The sequence below is a fragment of the Sarcophilus harrisii genome, chromosome 3 (assembly GCF_902635505.1).
Source record: "Sarcophilus harrisii chromosome 3, mSarHar1.11, whole genome shotgun sequence".
In the NCBI taxonomy this organism is placed as follows: domain Eukaryota; kingdom Metazoa; phylum Chordata; class Mammalia; order Dasyuromorphia; family Dasyuridae; genus Sarcophilus; species Sarcophilus harrisii.
In genome coordinates, this window is record NC_045428.1 from 571,076,551 (window position 1) to 571,092,751 (window position 16,201).

Consider the following 16,201-nt stretch of genomic DNA (forward strand, 5'->3'; position numbering starts at 1 on the left):
TCCCAAAAGCTTTAAAGTATACATATACACAAGTAATATATAATCAAATTTTCTTTTGCTTTAAGCAGAAATGGAATTTTGATAAGGAAAATTTAATTAAAAGTAATAACCTGAAGTCTGATTTTCTTTCTCCATCCTGATGTCAAACCATATATATATACACGCAAGTTCTAGCTTACAGAATCCTGTCAGAAAGATATTTTAAAATTACCTGTATATCAAAAAGTTCAGTGTGGAATTTATAAACATTCCTAGATAAAATGAAATTGGGTGAATATAGTAGCTCCATGGCAAAGAATGGATTGTCTGGACAAGGGTCACTAAGGTGCCCATATGCAAATAGGAGTATTAATATAAAGAAAAATGCCTAGGTGTCTTACCTGCTACTGATGCTGACAAGCTCTCTCATATAATAACATGGTAGTGCCAGCAAAAAGAGAGAACAAAGGGACAGATGGCTTAAGGTTTTGTTACCTAAAAGATCAGTACCTTAGAGAGAATCTGTATTTTGTAAGCAGGCTATTCTTGGTGTGTCTCTGGCACAAGCCTCGAGTAAGAGATATTTTAGGTAAATAATGACAAGTAGAATTAAACATGGATTAAAAGTGAATTTTAAATTACACACAAGGCAGTCTTACAGTGCCATAAATTGAAAAAAAACCTACAAGACAAACAGGATAGGTAAATCAAATTAATAACTGTGGAGAGGAAACAAAGCCCTGCTTAGTTCAAATATGGTATAGATTAATTTTAATCAGTTAGGTAACAATATTTATTGGGAATCATAGGCTATAATGCTCTGTAAGTAGTGCTGGGTGGGTGGTGGTTGGGAAACAGATAAGAAATAAAAGACATAATCCTGGTCCTAAAAGAGATTACATTACAGAGGGGAAATTAAGACTATGAATGAAAATGCTTCCAGAACACAATGAAACATTTACTTAAATTTAATTAATATAATAGAAATAGAAATAGCATGTAATAAAATGGAGCCATCTGACAGTAAAAACTTGAGAGGAGTTAAGTCTTTTAAGGCAAGAAAGACAAAGGATAGGTGAAAAGAAAGAACCCAAAAACATCAAAGGCAAGGGGTAAATAGTCAATTTAGAGATAGGAATAGTTTAATATTAAAAATAATTCCATTTTCTGGGAATCCTGGTCAGCCCTAAAACTTTTAATATGAATCAAACTCTCAAACTGTTGTCTTAGTCATTAGACTAAGACAATTGGAAGACATTGGAAAATGGCTTTACAAATGCTCTCTTGAGGCAGTATTTAAAGTCTAAGAGATTCTTGAGGCTAAATGGCCATAAAAATTACAGCACTAGATCTGCCATTTTGCAAAAGAAGTGGTAACTGGTCCATGAGATCACCACTGAAATTGCTGCAAGAGAGAGTTTTATCTTTGAAGATGTAATGAAGAGGAACTATAGACAAATTTAAATGCAGTAAAAAGCCTTCAAGTAATCAATCTTGGAGTTTATTAAGTAACTCATGCAAATGGTCCTTGTTTCAAAGAACATTTCAGGCACACAAATTTCCTCTAATGTTTAGTCTCCAGGGTCTTTAGGGTGAAAAAAGGCTTTAACTAAAGAGTACAAATACTTAAAACAAGAATATGAACTGGACTTCCCAACAATATATTTTTTTTAAAAGAATTATTTAACAGTTATTTCTAGTATATTTTATATGTGTATACTTATAGAAATACATACATGACAGGAAAGTATATATACATGAAGTAAACATCCAATATTTTATTAATTAACATTATGCACACAGTCCTTTTAAAGGGCAGTTTTGCTAAAGAGATTTCTCCAGATACACTATTTCCATTTCCCAATCCTTTTTTTTTTTTTTTTTTTTTGCCATTGGCAGATTCTCTATGACTTTGGCAGTAGGTAGAAAAATGTGGAAACAATCAAAACTGCTGTATGGGACATTGCTATACTGAAAACACATAAAACACAGTGAAAATAAGATATCAAATCACAGGCATTAGTTTCTAATAAATTAGACATATACTGCATTGTCAGCACTGATAAGATTTTCTTTTAATATCTTTCCAGGGTTCCCAAACTTTAAAGAGCCGACTTTCTACCTTTCATATGAATGAAATTAAATTTAATAGCATTTCTACCATGGATAGCATTATGTGACTTTATTATTTCCTTCATAAATTGCATATATGCTGATGTTTGGATTTCACTGAAGAACCTCAGACTATATCCAGGCAATTACTTCTGATGATACGATAAAATCTCATTAATTCAGAATCCACTAATTGAACATGTATGGTAATACAGAGAAAGGCTGGGTTCAAGCTGGGATAGTATCTATAAAATTAAGTTAAACTAGCTAAATTAAGAATATAAACCTGATTTACCAAAGGGGAAAATTACAAAATTACTTAGGAAAAAAGTATTTTTAATCATCCTCAAGTATTTTTGAAAGATCCTGATAATTTGAAGTCATTCTTCTCTATCTGTGAAAGCAAGTCCCCTCAAAATATTTGTCATCAACATATAGTTTGTTGAATTTGAGTCATGAGATATAAACTTGAAAGTAATACTCTGTAGTTAAGACTTTATAAATTTGGTTTATTTTATTATATTATTATTATTAATTTCTACTCAAGGAAATTTTCTACTCAAAAACCATGTAATTATCTATTTAAAATGCTTTTTAGAGGTGAACTACTACAAAGTGAGACCATGATATAATTCAACACTTACCCAATTTATTTCTTACCCTACTAACATATATTATAACAACATCCCAGAGCCACTCAAACAAGAGCCCTCAACAATAAACCAGTTTGGTTTTCTCAAACATGAAATCACTGATTTTACTGCAACATTAATAGATGCTCTTTTTGAGCTACTGCTCAACTACTAATAGGAGTGCTGTGGGCTTCAAGTTGTCATGGAGTCTGTGCTCTTCTTGAAGACCAGGCCCTTAATAATAAGAGCTTCCATTTATAAAGCTCTTTACAGTTTAAAGCACTCCTGTGACAACAGCTTCGTGAGGTGGGTATGGCAGGTACTGGCATTATCATTTTAGAAGATAAGATGAAAGGCCTGTCTAAGATAACCTGACTAGGGAATATTAGTGTTCTTGCCACTTCTCCATTTACCAGACAGACCTTCTCCTTCAACTGAATTCTACCAATTACATGCATAGTCCCACTGTCAGCACTGATGCTTCTTGGTACAATTTCTGGCCCTGAAGGGCATTTGCAGTAAGGACTTCTATATTCCATGAGGTTATGCTTTAAAAGAAGGGGGATAGCACATCCAAATGCAGTCTACATTGTGAAGTTCCTGACAGCTTGGTTGGCCTTTGGCTAGCATTATTCTTTGTGTTTTTTTGAACTGATTTTCTTCTTCTAAGACGGAGATTTCCATTCTTTTTAAGGATAGTTCAATTTAGTTCTTGGCAAAGATGGGCAATTTTGTATGGGAAAACCACCAATGACACAGGGTATCCATGAAATCCTAAAAATAAGTAAAATCTAGTTCCTAACAGAGGAGCTCCATTTACAGTAAATGCTGCCATATGGAGAGATTTCATGAAGGAGAGGGAAGGGAATTGGCTCCTGGTTATTCTCCAACACATGGAATATACATTCAAGTTTGAAAGGAAAATTTGGAATGTTCTACATAATAAGAGGCTCAGACTGAAAATCTTATATGCAAATCTTATGGAAGTAAAATTAGGCCACAGGGAATATGTTAATTGGGCTTTGTCTTGAAATTTTGGGGGGAGGGAAACCACATTTCATTGCACTGGAAAGCAATTCTAGACAAACAATGGCTATGTTGGCTATTTAATTTTAGATGATGAAAGCCAAAATGATTTGTTTTTGGAGATGCAATAACATTTTCAATTGTGTTTTATATGACCAAAGATCAGACGTCTCAAACATCAGAACTGTACCCACAAAGCTGCAAAAGCTTTAAAGTGAATGAGCTGATTTCCCAGTCTTTGCTTTGGAAGTTAGTTGTATTTGGCTATTTCCATGAAATCAGTCGGGTTTTCATGCCAGAAATGGGAAGGGATAGACAGTCTCCTTTCTAGAAATGATGCTAATATACCATGATCAAAAAAAGTATGTTTTATTTTCCTAACAGATAATCTGGTAGAAAAATGAATCATAGTCTTTCAGAAAGGTTTTCCATATATATATTTTTGAGTGAGAAGGGGATACTTAAGAGGTAAGGTAGATAGAAGAAAAATAAACTGTCTAAAAATGAGATTTCTGGCATTTAGGTTCAAAAAGAAAGCTTCATCTAGAAGGCAGAGAGAGGGAGAGAGAGAAAGAGAGAGGTATTTATTTCATCTACTTCTTGAGAATATCCTGTTACCCCATCAGTTGAAGTACCAAGCTGAAGAGTGAGACATCACATGTCACATTCAAGACTGTCAATACTGATTTTGTTTCTGGAGTACTGCAAAGGTACAGCAGGAAAAGAGAGAAGTAGCATACTGGAACAGAATTATGTTTTTACCATTATGCAACAACTTCAAATGATTCTCTAATCTTGAGGGCTGATTTTTAAAAAAATTATAGTGGTGGTCAGAAATCACTCAAAAGTGTGTTTTCAAGATACAATAAAACCTAATAAATTTAGAATAGACTATTTTGGAATTCATAGAAATTTTGACAGGGGTCAGGCTCAAACTAATCTTGGATTTCTCTAAAGAAAGGATTTTATAAAGTGCTTTTGCTCACCCCATATGCAACCAAAGGTGGGGAGAACATTCCTCAAGCTTCCTGGGCCACCTGGAGATAGCTCAGGTGGGGATAAAAATTTGGTTTACAAGGGGAGAGGCATGGTCCCTCCCATTACTGCTGGGAAAGTGCTGCCTAACTAATCCTTTTTGATGAAACTGATATGTTAGCCAGTAATGGCTGATAAACAACTATCTCTGACATTATCTAATGTCCTCAAAGAGATAGGTCCAACCAAAAATATTAGTTGTTTATCAAAAGGTCACTCCACTAGTCAAATTTTCCACCCTTTCTACTTATAAATATGTTGGTATTGATATAGCTAATAGCACAGAAAGATGGCTAAAGATTTGCATCAAATTGATCTTACTCAATTTATATAACAGGGTCATAAAAATAGTCAATCATTAACTGAATTCTTTAAAAAAAAATGTCTACCCATCCAATTTAATTTTTCAGGCACTACAAATGTCTATTCATCTGTAAGTATTAGAATATTAACTCCTTTCTGGAGGGGATTGTGGAAGGGGCTAATATCACAAGTAAAAGAAAAATTAAATTGAAAATTTCTTTTTAAAAAAGGAGAAAAATTCTTTTCAATTCCATATTCAAAAGGCTTATGGCAAAACAAACAAAAACCACTTTCAAAATTAGAAAGTACACTGAGGCTAATCATTCAGATAGTATTAACAAAAAGGCTACTCAAAGGACTCTTAAAACAACTGGAATTTACATCTTCATGTACAAGACAAGGGACCTGGGATTCTAGGACATTATCAGAATACTGAAGTCTGTGTTCTTAAAATACTAATCTATCATTATCCTTCAAATTCTCCCTCCCATCTTATCTTTCTAAAATAACTAGATAAGCTCTACCACTCCATATCACTGAACTTGGCTAAATTAGCTTAAATATTTCAAATCCTGCTCACTCCTACTCTCCCTTCCCACTTGGGATCTTCAATTAAAATGTTTTGGGATAAATGTCTGGGTCCAGCCTCAGAGTAATAACCTGCCACTGCTCTAAAATGTCTCAACTCACAGGCTCCAAAAGTTAGCATTTTAAAAATAAATGAATACATGAAACACATAAGACACAAAAAACATGACTACCTTCCCTCTAGCCTTGTACTCCCTTCCTCACAAAGGCATCCTGCCATCTATCACAAAATGCCTGCTACCAGATCTTTGCAATTTCCAGAGTTCAAATCTGGTATCAGATACTTCCTGGTTGTGTGACTCCAGGCAAGTCACTTAACCTCTGTCTGCCTCAGTCTACTCAACTATCAAATAGGGGTAATAACCATACCTGTGTCACAAGGCTGCCATGAACAAATGACATAATTGCTGTCAGATAGGGCCTGACACATGTTAGGCACTTTACAAATGCTTATTTCCTTCCTTTCTATTGCAGTGCCTTTTCAGCTAACCTGGACGCCTAGACCATACCTTGGGCCAGGTCACCTAAAAGGAGGGCTGAGGATATTTATGCCGCTGCGTCATAGGCCAGGACAGATCCCAAGGAGGGATAATGGGCTTTTCCTTAAGTCTCTATGTGGCTTTGATGGCACCACAGACTGTGGCTCCATCTCTATAATTTCATAAACTTTACTTGGGAACAGATTAATGTGGCTGAGGACACGTAGCGCAGAAGATGCAACCTGAGCCAGCAGAGCTGCGCCTTGGAACGGCTTTTGACTCGAGTTCCAAACCACACATATTTGAACAGTTAACAAATGCAACAGGGGGATATTGGTACACAACATCCAAGTCCAGTCCAAAGGCTCTGTTTGTCCTCCACCCTCCTTTATCTTCCCCGCCCCCACCTGCCTTTCCCAAGAACTGCCTGATTGTATAGATGGGAATTATAGAAAAAAGCAGGAGTGGGAAGATTTTCAAAAAGTCTCCATGCACAAACAAGGCTAGGAGTCTGGATGCATTTTAATCTACTAGAGCTGAAAGGAGATTTTTTTTAAAACCCTATAAATAAAATCATTTTTAAATAAACAAAAATGAAGCCAATGTTTCTTGTAAGACAACTCTTCAGATGGATTACTGGAAGGAGTATTCTTCAACAGCTTTATGGTTTGCCCTGTGATCATCTGCTTAGATTGAGGGTCATTTTAAACAAAGATGTTAAGATATGAGCCTTCATTTAAATGAAATATAACAAAGGAAACAAGTCTGATTCCAAATGTAGATCTGGAGGCGGAACTCTTGGACTCTTGGGTTCTACTGCTGGCTCTGGCCCTAAGTTTGGGTCAGCATTCGGTCAATATCTCACTTCTAATCCCCTCAAGTCATTTGCTAGTCCCTTTTGTCTAAACAGCCAGAGTAAGTTTTTCATTAGTCAGTGGGGAAAAGCCCTCAGTTACACCCCTGGATCCTGTTCAATTGACTGGGGTTGATGGAAATGGTTGTAATTCACTTTCAAGAACCTGGAATTATTTATCCCTTGTGTAGAAACTGGTGTGTCCCTGGTAAGATAACAATGCCATCATAACTCAAACCTGGAGGGAGTGAAACAATTCTACAGTTATTTAAAGGGAAGAGAATGATTTGCAAAAATGACTGTTTTCCCTGATTTGATCTAAAAATGCTAATAATGCCATTTTAAATGCTGGATAAACTGGACTGGGAAAAAAGTCTGTAGTGCAAATTACTATCCCTCTACCTGTCATAAAAATTTACAGAACTTAGGAAAAAAATTTACCCTCTGCAGTGCTTCCAATCATGTTATCTTATCATCAGGCAGTTAGAAAGCAGCAGCATTAGTTCTCTACACAGATGCTAGATTTTGCAACAGAGTTTCAGGGATTATGGGAATTCAAACTGGTTATGAAATTGAAAGACACTCATGTCTAAGGCCAATCTAATTTCAAGTGGCCTAAGACCTGCAGGTACCCTATTATAGATATGATCACCTTTCCTTTTCAGATAAAGAAGCTAAAGCCCAGAGATCTTCAATGCCTTCTTGCAATCACATGATGACATCTAAAACTCCAAAAAGATAGTTCAATGATGTGACTTTCAAGACCTTATCTGATTTGAGGGTGAATATTATATGAAAGTTTATGGAGTGTCCATTTTGTACAAGGCTTTTTCATAGGCCAATCTTCGCTCATATTTCCATCTGTAATCTCTCTATTAGACACATTTCTAAGGACTGAGCTGAATGACTCGAGTGACTCTTGTATTTCTAGCATCCATCCCTTCTTTTGCTATGATACCAGGCTAAAGATCATTTACTCATTATGTGTAACTTTTCTCTCTGTAATGAAGGAAGTAAGTTGCCAAATAGCAATCCTTTGCCTGCAAACAGTTATCCTGGGCTTAATTAGGAAGCTGAAGTTTTCACTTTTAAGATTGCCACTCAATAGCTCCTTGACTTAGAGCAAGATTCAGGTGCTATGTGTCTCTGCATCTTTATCTGTAAGCTGCGCTATAGAACTATAACAGCACATTATAAGGAGTGAACATCATGAACTAGCAAATCATTCTCAAGTATCAGTTTATGTATAGTTCTCCAGAGAAAGCAGTGAACTTCTTCTCTAAAATCCTTATTATTCTAAGAGATCAAGCAAGAGATGTGGAAACCAGAGCAGTATCAAAGGTAGTTCCATTACTAGCAGTACTAAAATAAAAAAAAAAAAAATTAAACACACTGTCATGTTCTAAAATAGGATAACTAAAAGCAAGGAGACCTTGTTCCCTCATCTAAATTAGGGTCAAATTGGCAGGGACCTCAAGCCATCTCATCCAATTCTATCACCTGAGGCTATTAGGAGGCAATGCTGCTTAAGACATAGAGAGTAAAGATCAGAGGAGTGATTTGCATCAAAGGCCTTTGATTCTAGTGCCAATGATCCTTCTATTCTACTACCATGTTGTCTCCCACGAGAGAAACTTAAGAACTATTTGGGGTAAGTGGTGGGACTGAGAGAAATAGCCCTTTTACCAAGACAAAATAGGTCATTTCTCACACACAAGGTATTCAGCTTTGATTAAATTATGCCATCAATTCTGTTCATCATATACATTTAAATGATTTTTTTAGGCAATACTACTGAAATATATAACTGGAAAATAATAATTAAACAAAACCATTAGTGGCACTGGAAACCTTGGAAATTTAACAAGAACTCTGATTTTCCCAGTACCTTTCCTAACTTACCTATTTCTACCAAGGATACCACTATTCACTTTGTGACCCCTGTGTTATTTTGGAGCACCCTTGGTACTTCACTTTTATTTAGCTATTCAATCAGTTGCTTATTCTTATGGATTTTAATTTTTTAATATCTTTAACATTTGTCTCCCCTCAAATCACATCATAATCACCTTACTTCAAGTGATCATCACATCTTATCTGGACTATTTCAATAACCTCCTAATTGACCTAGCATCTTCTAGTGTCCCTTCAAACCATTTCTCCACACATCTGCTAATCTCTTATTCCTAAAAGGGGCTTCCCTAATTCTGCACATCTCATGTTCCTCCTGGGCTATTATTGCTCATGGAGCACAGCCCTTCTCTGATGCTGAGTGGTCCTGTGCCAGTGTCTCCCATGTCACATCACTGATTCTAAAGCTATAAAGAGAGACCTTGAGAGGGTCCTTGTATTTTTTTTTTTTCTGATTACCTTGTGAGCACTTGTCCTGTGTGAGCTCTCCAAGTGTACGTTTGGCATTCGAGCAATGTGGCCAGCCTAACAGAGTTGTGCTCTCTGTAGAGGAGTTGGAATGGTTGGCAGTCTGGTTCCAAAAAGGACCTCAGTGTCTGGTATCTAGTACATCTAGGCTGAAAAACATGACTACCCTTACCCATACTACAAACCAACTAAACAGATCTGTATCCTTATTGTTTTCTATCTCTTCCTTTTATCTCTTGCCCCTGTATCTGAAATTCTCTTCCTCCTCTCCTCTGCCTCTTTGGAACTTCCAAGGTAAAAGTTAAGGTTTAACTTCCTTCAAGAGGCTTTTCCTTATTCTCCTAAAAGTTAGGGCCAGTATGCCCATCATTGTGTATTTAATTTGTACACACACTGTAGTTACCATCTATAAGGAATAGGAACACATCTTCGCATCCTCGATACCCTTTCCAACTTTGGCTTGAAGATTTCATTCTACTTTGGATAACTCTCAGATGGCTCTCACCTTTATCAATCAGAACTCAACCTTCCTCTTTGCCACTTCCAGCTATTGTTTCTATTTCAGAAGCGTCTGGGGTCAAGCAGAACAAGTTCAGTCTTTCTTCACATCCTTGAAGGCAGTCACTCTGTTTCACATAAATCTTCTTTGTTTCTATTCTAAATATTCCCAGTGGCTTTAAGCAATACTTACAATAATTAAAAATTCTGGTTGTCCTGCTTTGAGTACTCTCTAGCTTATGGATCCTCGCTAAAATGTGGCTCTTTATACTCTACACAAACTTAAGCTGGAGTAGAATACAGTAGCAGGATAACCTGATTTTTAACCACCATGCCTTTTTATGGCAGATTAGAATTAGCTGTTTGAGTGCCATGTCTCATTGCTAATTTGTAATCCACTAAAAACTCCAAATCTCTTTGAGACAAACTATTCTCTTATCTTTCTCCTCCTATCATGAAGTAATGAAATAAATTCACATTTATGAATGAAATAATGAAATAAATTTTACATTTATGTCTATTAATTTCATCTTATTCAGTTTATCAAGGTTTTATATTCTGACATGATGTTTAAATCCTAACTTCACCGTGCAATGTTTGATCTTTCACCTAGTTTTATGTCATCTGAGAATTTGATAATCATAATATTTTTGCCTTTATCCAAGAGATTAAAATAATGTTTTCTAGCCAGAGCCAAATAGTCCTTGACATTCATTCCACTGCAGGCTATCAGAGGGATCACCACCGATCACTCTCTTGAGTCTAGCCCTGCAATCAATACTGATTCCTGTTAACTGCAATGTCAACTAGGCCCCATATTCGCATCTTCTCTACAACAAGAGCAAGAGAGTAGTTATCAAATGATTCATTTAAATCTAGAATAACTATATTTACAATAGTGTGAAATATCTTCAGTTCCCCACAGTTTTTCCAAGATCACTGGGAATGGCTCAGTGTGTATCTTAACATATCTCAGTGTGTAGTTCATGTGGAATAGGTGACATGCAGAGAGAGGATCTTTTACTATCTTTTTTTCATTCTGGGCACCATATTTGTGCCAGTCACTTTTGATTTAGGCATTTTTAGTGTAACTACTCTTTGGCAAAGAAAATAGAAGCAGCTCTGTCTTCTCTTTGCCATCTATTATCACAATCTCATCCACCCCAAGTTCTTTTTTGCTTTGATCTTCTCTCCCAGCTGATAGAGATAGATGTCTCTATCTTTTTGCAATCCGTATTTATCTTTGCCAGCATCAGCTCATTTCGAACTTCAGCATTCCTGATAGTCATACGATCATGTCACCCTTTTTTACTCCTTCTCCATTATATGCCCTTCCTTCTGGTGACCACAAATGTGATTTAGAACTTGAGCACGTGGGAGAGAAGAGCTATTTCCTCCCATGTAGTGGCTCATTTAGACAATCAACAAGCATTTCTCAGATGCTTACCATGTGCCAAGCACTGTACTAAATGCTAGGGATAGCAAAAAAGGCAGAAGCTAGTCCCTGCTTTCAAGGAGCTCCTATCTCAGTGAGGGAGACAATATGTAACAGCTATGAATACAGAAGACACATACAGGATAAACTGTTATCTCAGAGGGAAGAAAATTAGAATTAAGGAAGACCAGAAAAGGCTTCTTAAAGAAGATGAAGTTTTAGCTAAGAATGGAAGGAAGTTTAGGAGGCACAGAGATGAAGGTCAGTAGGAAGATAGTTCTAGTTATAAAAGATAGTGAAAATTCATTGAGTGTCCTAAATAAGGAATACAAGGTAGCTAGTGTCACCGGACTGTTGAGTACATGGAAGAAAGTCAAGTATAAGAAGATTGAGAGGAAGGCGGGTTATAAAAGGTTTTAAAAGCCCAACAGGGGATTTTATATTTGATCCTGGAAATGGAAGGGAGCCACTGAAGTACATGGAGTAAGGGGAGGTGAAATCTTCAGATCTGCACTTTAGGAAGGTACTTTGATAACTGAGTAGAGAACGGATCGGAGTGGAGAGAGACCTGTGGCCAACAGACCCCAGTCACTACTGTAACGAATCCAGGTGTGAGGTGATGAAAGTCTTTACATGAAGATGGCGGTAATGTCAGAGGAGATGAGGGGCTGTATGGGGAAAATGTTAAAGTAGGAGAATTGACAAGTCTTGGAAATAGGGATCAGAGGGAGTCAGGGTTGAGAGTGTGTTATAGAAGATTGGGGATACCCTCAGCAGTAATAGGATCAGGGCTGGAAGAACATTACTTCTTTTTTTAGAATACTTCAGTTTGTATTCAGTCTTTCCAGGTTTTTCTGAAATCACTCTGCTTGTCATTTTTTGTAGCACAATAATATTCCATTACAGCATACACCACAACTTGCCTAGCCATTCCCCAATTGATGGGCCTCCCCTCAAATTTCCAATTCTTAGCTACCACAAAAAGAGCTACTATAAATGTTTTTGTACAAATAGGTCCTCTCCTTTTAAAAAAAAAAAATCTCTCTGGGATACAGACTTAGTAGTGGTATTGCTAGATCAAAGGATATGCACAATTTTATAGCCTCTAAGGCTGTATTGGATGGAAGGACTTATTGCTTCTCTATGTTGTCTGGATAACTAAAATTCACCATCATTACTGCATCAAGCCTTTGTATTAATTAGGCTTTTGATCTATTTCTTGAATTCCTCATCTATTTTTTCTTTCATTTCTGTCTCTGCATCCTTATTGCCTAGGATACAGTAAGCACTTAATAAAATGTTATGTTTTGCTGAGTTAAATCTGTGTACCTACAAGAATGAAATTACAGACCTTTAAGAGGTGAAATGCATACATTTTGAACTTGCTCAAATTTCCACAATCAAGTTGAACATTTTGGAAAGTTAATTCAAAACTAATATTATCACCATAACAGTCTTCTGAAAAACCTGTTTATTTCTCCAGAGAGCAGAAAATCCATGCTTGCCTTCAGTGGACTTAGGCTATGACTATACTGTATTTCACACATATTTCTTTGATTTGGAGCCCCAAACTATGGCCAACGGAGATGAGGTCAAGCTAGCTGAAATGAATGGTTTTAAAAATGAATGTTAACACTTGAGTTATACATGATTTTCAACATTCAAATTTAAATTGGCTAATGAGTTCCCTGTGCATCTACATCAGTTATTATCCTGGCTTTGTCCTGCTCCCCAAAGTATAGATGTGACCTAAATGCAACAGGTAATCTCATGCTATCAAATGATAATCTTAATTCATAAGCAGTAGGGATGCACAAATAAAAACGAATGGTTCCACCTTTCAAGGAACTTACAAATGTCCAGGAGATACAGCATACAAACAGACGAGTAAATATTTAGGAGGAGCTGAAAAGCATCAACAACTAGGAGAATTCAGGTCCTACTGGAAACTGAAGAGCAGTGTCAAATAGTAAGACCATGGGAAGGAACACAGCAGGTTCAATCTTCTGACTGAAGAAGCACAGGGCTATGTGGGAAGAACAGGCCTTGTAGCTTAAGACCATTTAGATACTAGGCATGGAGGCCAAGAGTTGGCCAAGAAATTCTCAAGGATGCTGGCTTACTTATGCATTCTTCCTGTTCCATCAAGAAAACTATTCAAGCTTCACATAGTTGCAATCATCTGTGCCTCATGACTCAAAAAAAAAAAAAAAAAAAAAAAAAAAAAAAAAAAAAAAAAAAAAAAAAAAAAAAGGCTAATTTTAGTTACAGACATTTGTATTATATATGAAAGGAAAGGAAGGCAGAGGACTAAACACATCAGGATAAATTATAAGGAGAAGAAACAGAGCTCAATTAGAAATAGCAGAAGGTCTCATGGAGTCTCCATGTTTACTGACCTGGGGCCACTGAGTGTTGCAGTGTCTCTCACCGCCTGAGCTGTTTCTGATGCAAAATCGAGAGCACCCGCCACTGGCTTGGTCACTGTGCCAACGAGCCCTTTTCCAAGACCAGATATGAAACCACTAACTCCTCCTTCGGTTTTTACACCCTCTACCGTTGAGGTTATTACACTGGTCAATCCACCAATGATACCTGGAAGGAAAAAAAAAGCTGAAATAATCAGATTAATAGCGCTACTACTAAATATTGGCTCAATTCCCTCTGCTCAATGCCTTCTAGGCATTGTACTTTCATTATACATGTATTTCATTTGACAGCTATTAGAGTAATCTCACTTGAAATGGTTTGAGATATACACCTAAAAAACAAGCAGCATGTTTGATAAAGAGGTCTGAACAGTGTACAAGTAGATACTATCTCAGACCATAAACTTAAGGCCATATGTCCTAACCAAGTTAAATAGTTTGAAAGTCTAATACTGTATTTAAATATTATTTACAATAGCTGGCAAAACAACCAAGAGTCATTTAACCTGTAGAGCATATCCAGGAACAAAATAGACCAAATGGGGAATGAGTGATCTTAACTAAAAACAAAGTAGATTAACCTTTGGGTCACAGTGGATCCCAAACTGAATGTGGATCACTAATGAAACTATCTTATTAAAAACAAACACCTTTTTAAAATCAAGCATAGCTGTGGAATTAATTCTACCTCTTTTATGTTTTTGTAGTTTAGGAAGTAATGTAAAAAAATTGGAAAAGATTTGTGGGAGAAGAGCTACATTGACTAAAGGGTTTAAAAATTTAGACCTTGAGAGGGTAAAGGAACAGACTATTTTCAGAAAGGAAAAAAGATAAGTAACAGTGACATTCTTCAAATTTTAGTAGATAATTAATAGATAATTCAACAGGCTTTGAAGCAAGAAGGCCTATATCCAAATACTACCTCATATTTTTTAACCTCCCTGTGTCTCAGTTTCTTCATCTATTAAAAAATGGTCTTGACAGATTCCAAGGGCCCTGCCAGTTCTAAATCTATGATCCTGGGACTCCATGAATAGAAATGATACCTTGTGGCTCAAAATTCAAAAACACCAAAAGGATGTTGAAAGGAAGTAAAGCTACTGTGGGCTAATTTGCCTGATGAGTTCTCTACAAATGCCCTGAACAAGGCATAAAGAAAAGCACTTTCTCATATATTAATCAAATCACGAGTTAATTCAGAAGAATCAAACAGAAGCCACCAGAGTCACTGAAAAGCGAATAAGAATTCATAGGAAATGAATGAAAGCTTAAGAGGAGCATGTTAATGCAGGTTTTCAAGTGGGACCTGAAAGACGAAAAGAGTTCCAGGCAGCAGAGGTCACGAGGAAGATAACCCAAGCGCTATTTGATAGAGACATTGAGTTAACACACAGGGCTGGGCTGCGGGAGGAGGGAGGAAGTCTGGCAAGACCCTTCAAGTGGTCAGAGATGCTCCAGTGACAGGATGTTTACCCTTGGCCGCCTGGGTGTGAGGAGGCTCTCGGGGCTCTTCAATTCTTCTAGTGAGACAAACTGGGAAAGTCACTTCTTGCTGAAGGGGATTCCTAACAACTTATATGATTTCTCTTTTGATTCTTGGTTCATTTTATGCAATTATGCAACACTCCTAACTGTGCTAATAGCAAAAGCAAAAGGCAAGGCTGGAGTTAAATATGAAGGAGAGACCAACCAATTAACAAGAACTATGCTAAGTGATGAGGATTCAAAGATGCACAGGCCATGTGGATGATGATATACTAGTAGCTGGGACGGCCAAGAAAGAATACACTGACAAAGAGAGTGGCAAAAGCCACTCTGAGCTGGCAAAAGCAGCTGAGTCTGGAAGGAAAGCAGAGATTCAAAAGGTATAGTTGAGGAAAGGGTGCATTCCAGGCATAGGAGACAGTCGGCACAAAGACAAGGAATAGGACCAGAATGTTGGCTGTGAAGGAACGACACAAGTGAGAGAAGGGGAGGTCAGTGTAACAAGACTGGAAAGACCAGGTGGCGAGGTGACTGAAACGTCAAACAGAGTGGCTTAGATGGGATCTAGGAGACAATAGAAAGCCCCCGGACTTTACGGAGCAGGGCAGGTATTCAGAACAATGAGTGGAGGCAATAGGGGTGAACAGAACCTGAACTGGGTACTGGCTTCATGAATGGGGGAAAGTAAGGGAGATGAGGAGTTCTCTTTTGGTCATGGTCATGATCATGATCAATTTGAGACTGTAGGATAGTCAGCCAGGGGGCGCTATCATGTTCAAAGCTCCAGGCCTGGAGTCAGGATCCTCCTCTTCCCGAGTTCAAATCCATCCTCAGACACTTCCTAGCTATGAGACCCTGGGCAAGTCACTCCACCCTGTCTGCCTCAGTTTCCTCACCTGTAAAACGACCTAGAGAAAGAAAGGGCAGCCACTCCATCGTCTCTGTCAAGAAAACCCCAAATGGGGTCA

The 16,201-nt window shown here is 37.2% G+C and overlaps 1 protein-coding gene across 5 annotated transcripts in view; it reads right to left on the bottom strand.

Annotated features, from left to right (window-relative positions):
- The window catches only part of VPS13D (vacuolar protein sorting 13 homolog D), a 326,196-nt gene that overhangs the window by 70,224 nt on the left and 239,771 nt on the right, over positions 1–16,201 (bottom strand). For all 5 annotated transcript variants that reach the window (XM_031962837.1, XM_031962838.1, XM_031962835.1 and 2 more), the window contains one exon: positions 13,719–13,914. In XM_031962837.1, coding sequence (XP_031818697.1) covers positions 13,719–13,914 — 196 coding nt within the window. The remainder of the gene's footprint in view (positions 1–13,718; positions 13,915–16,201) is intronic.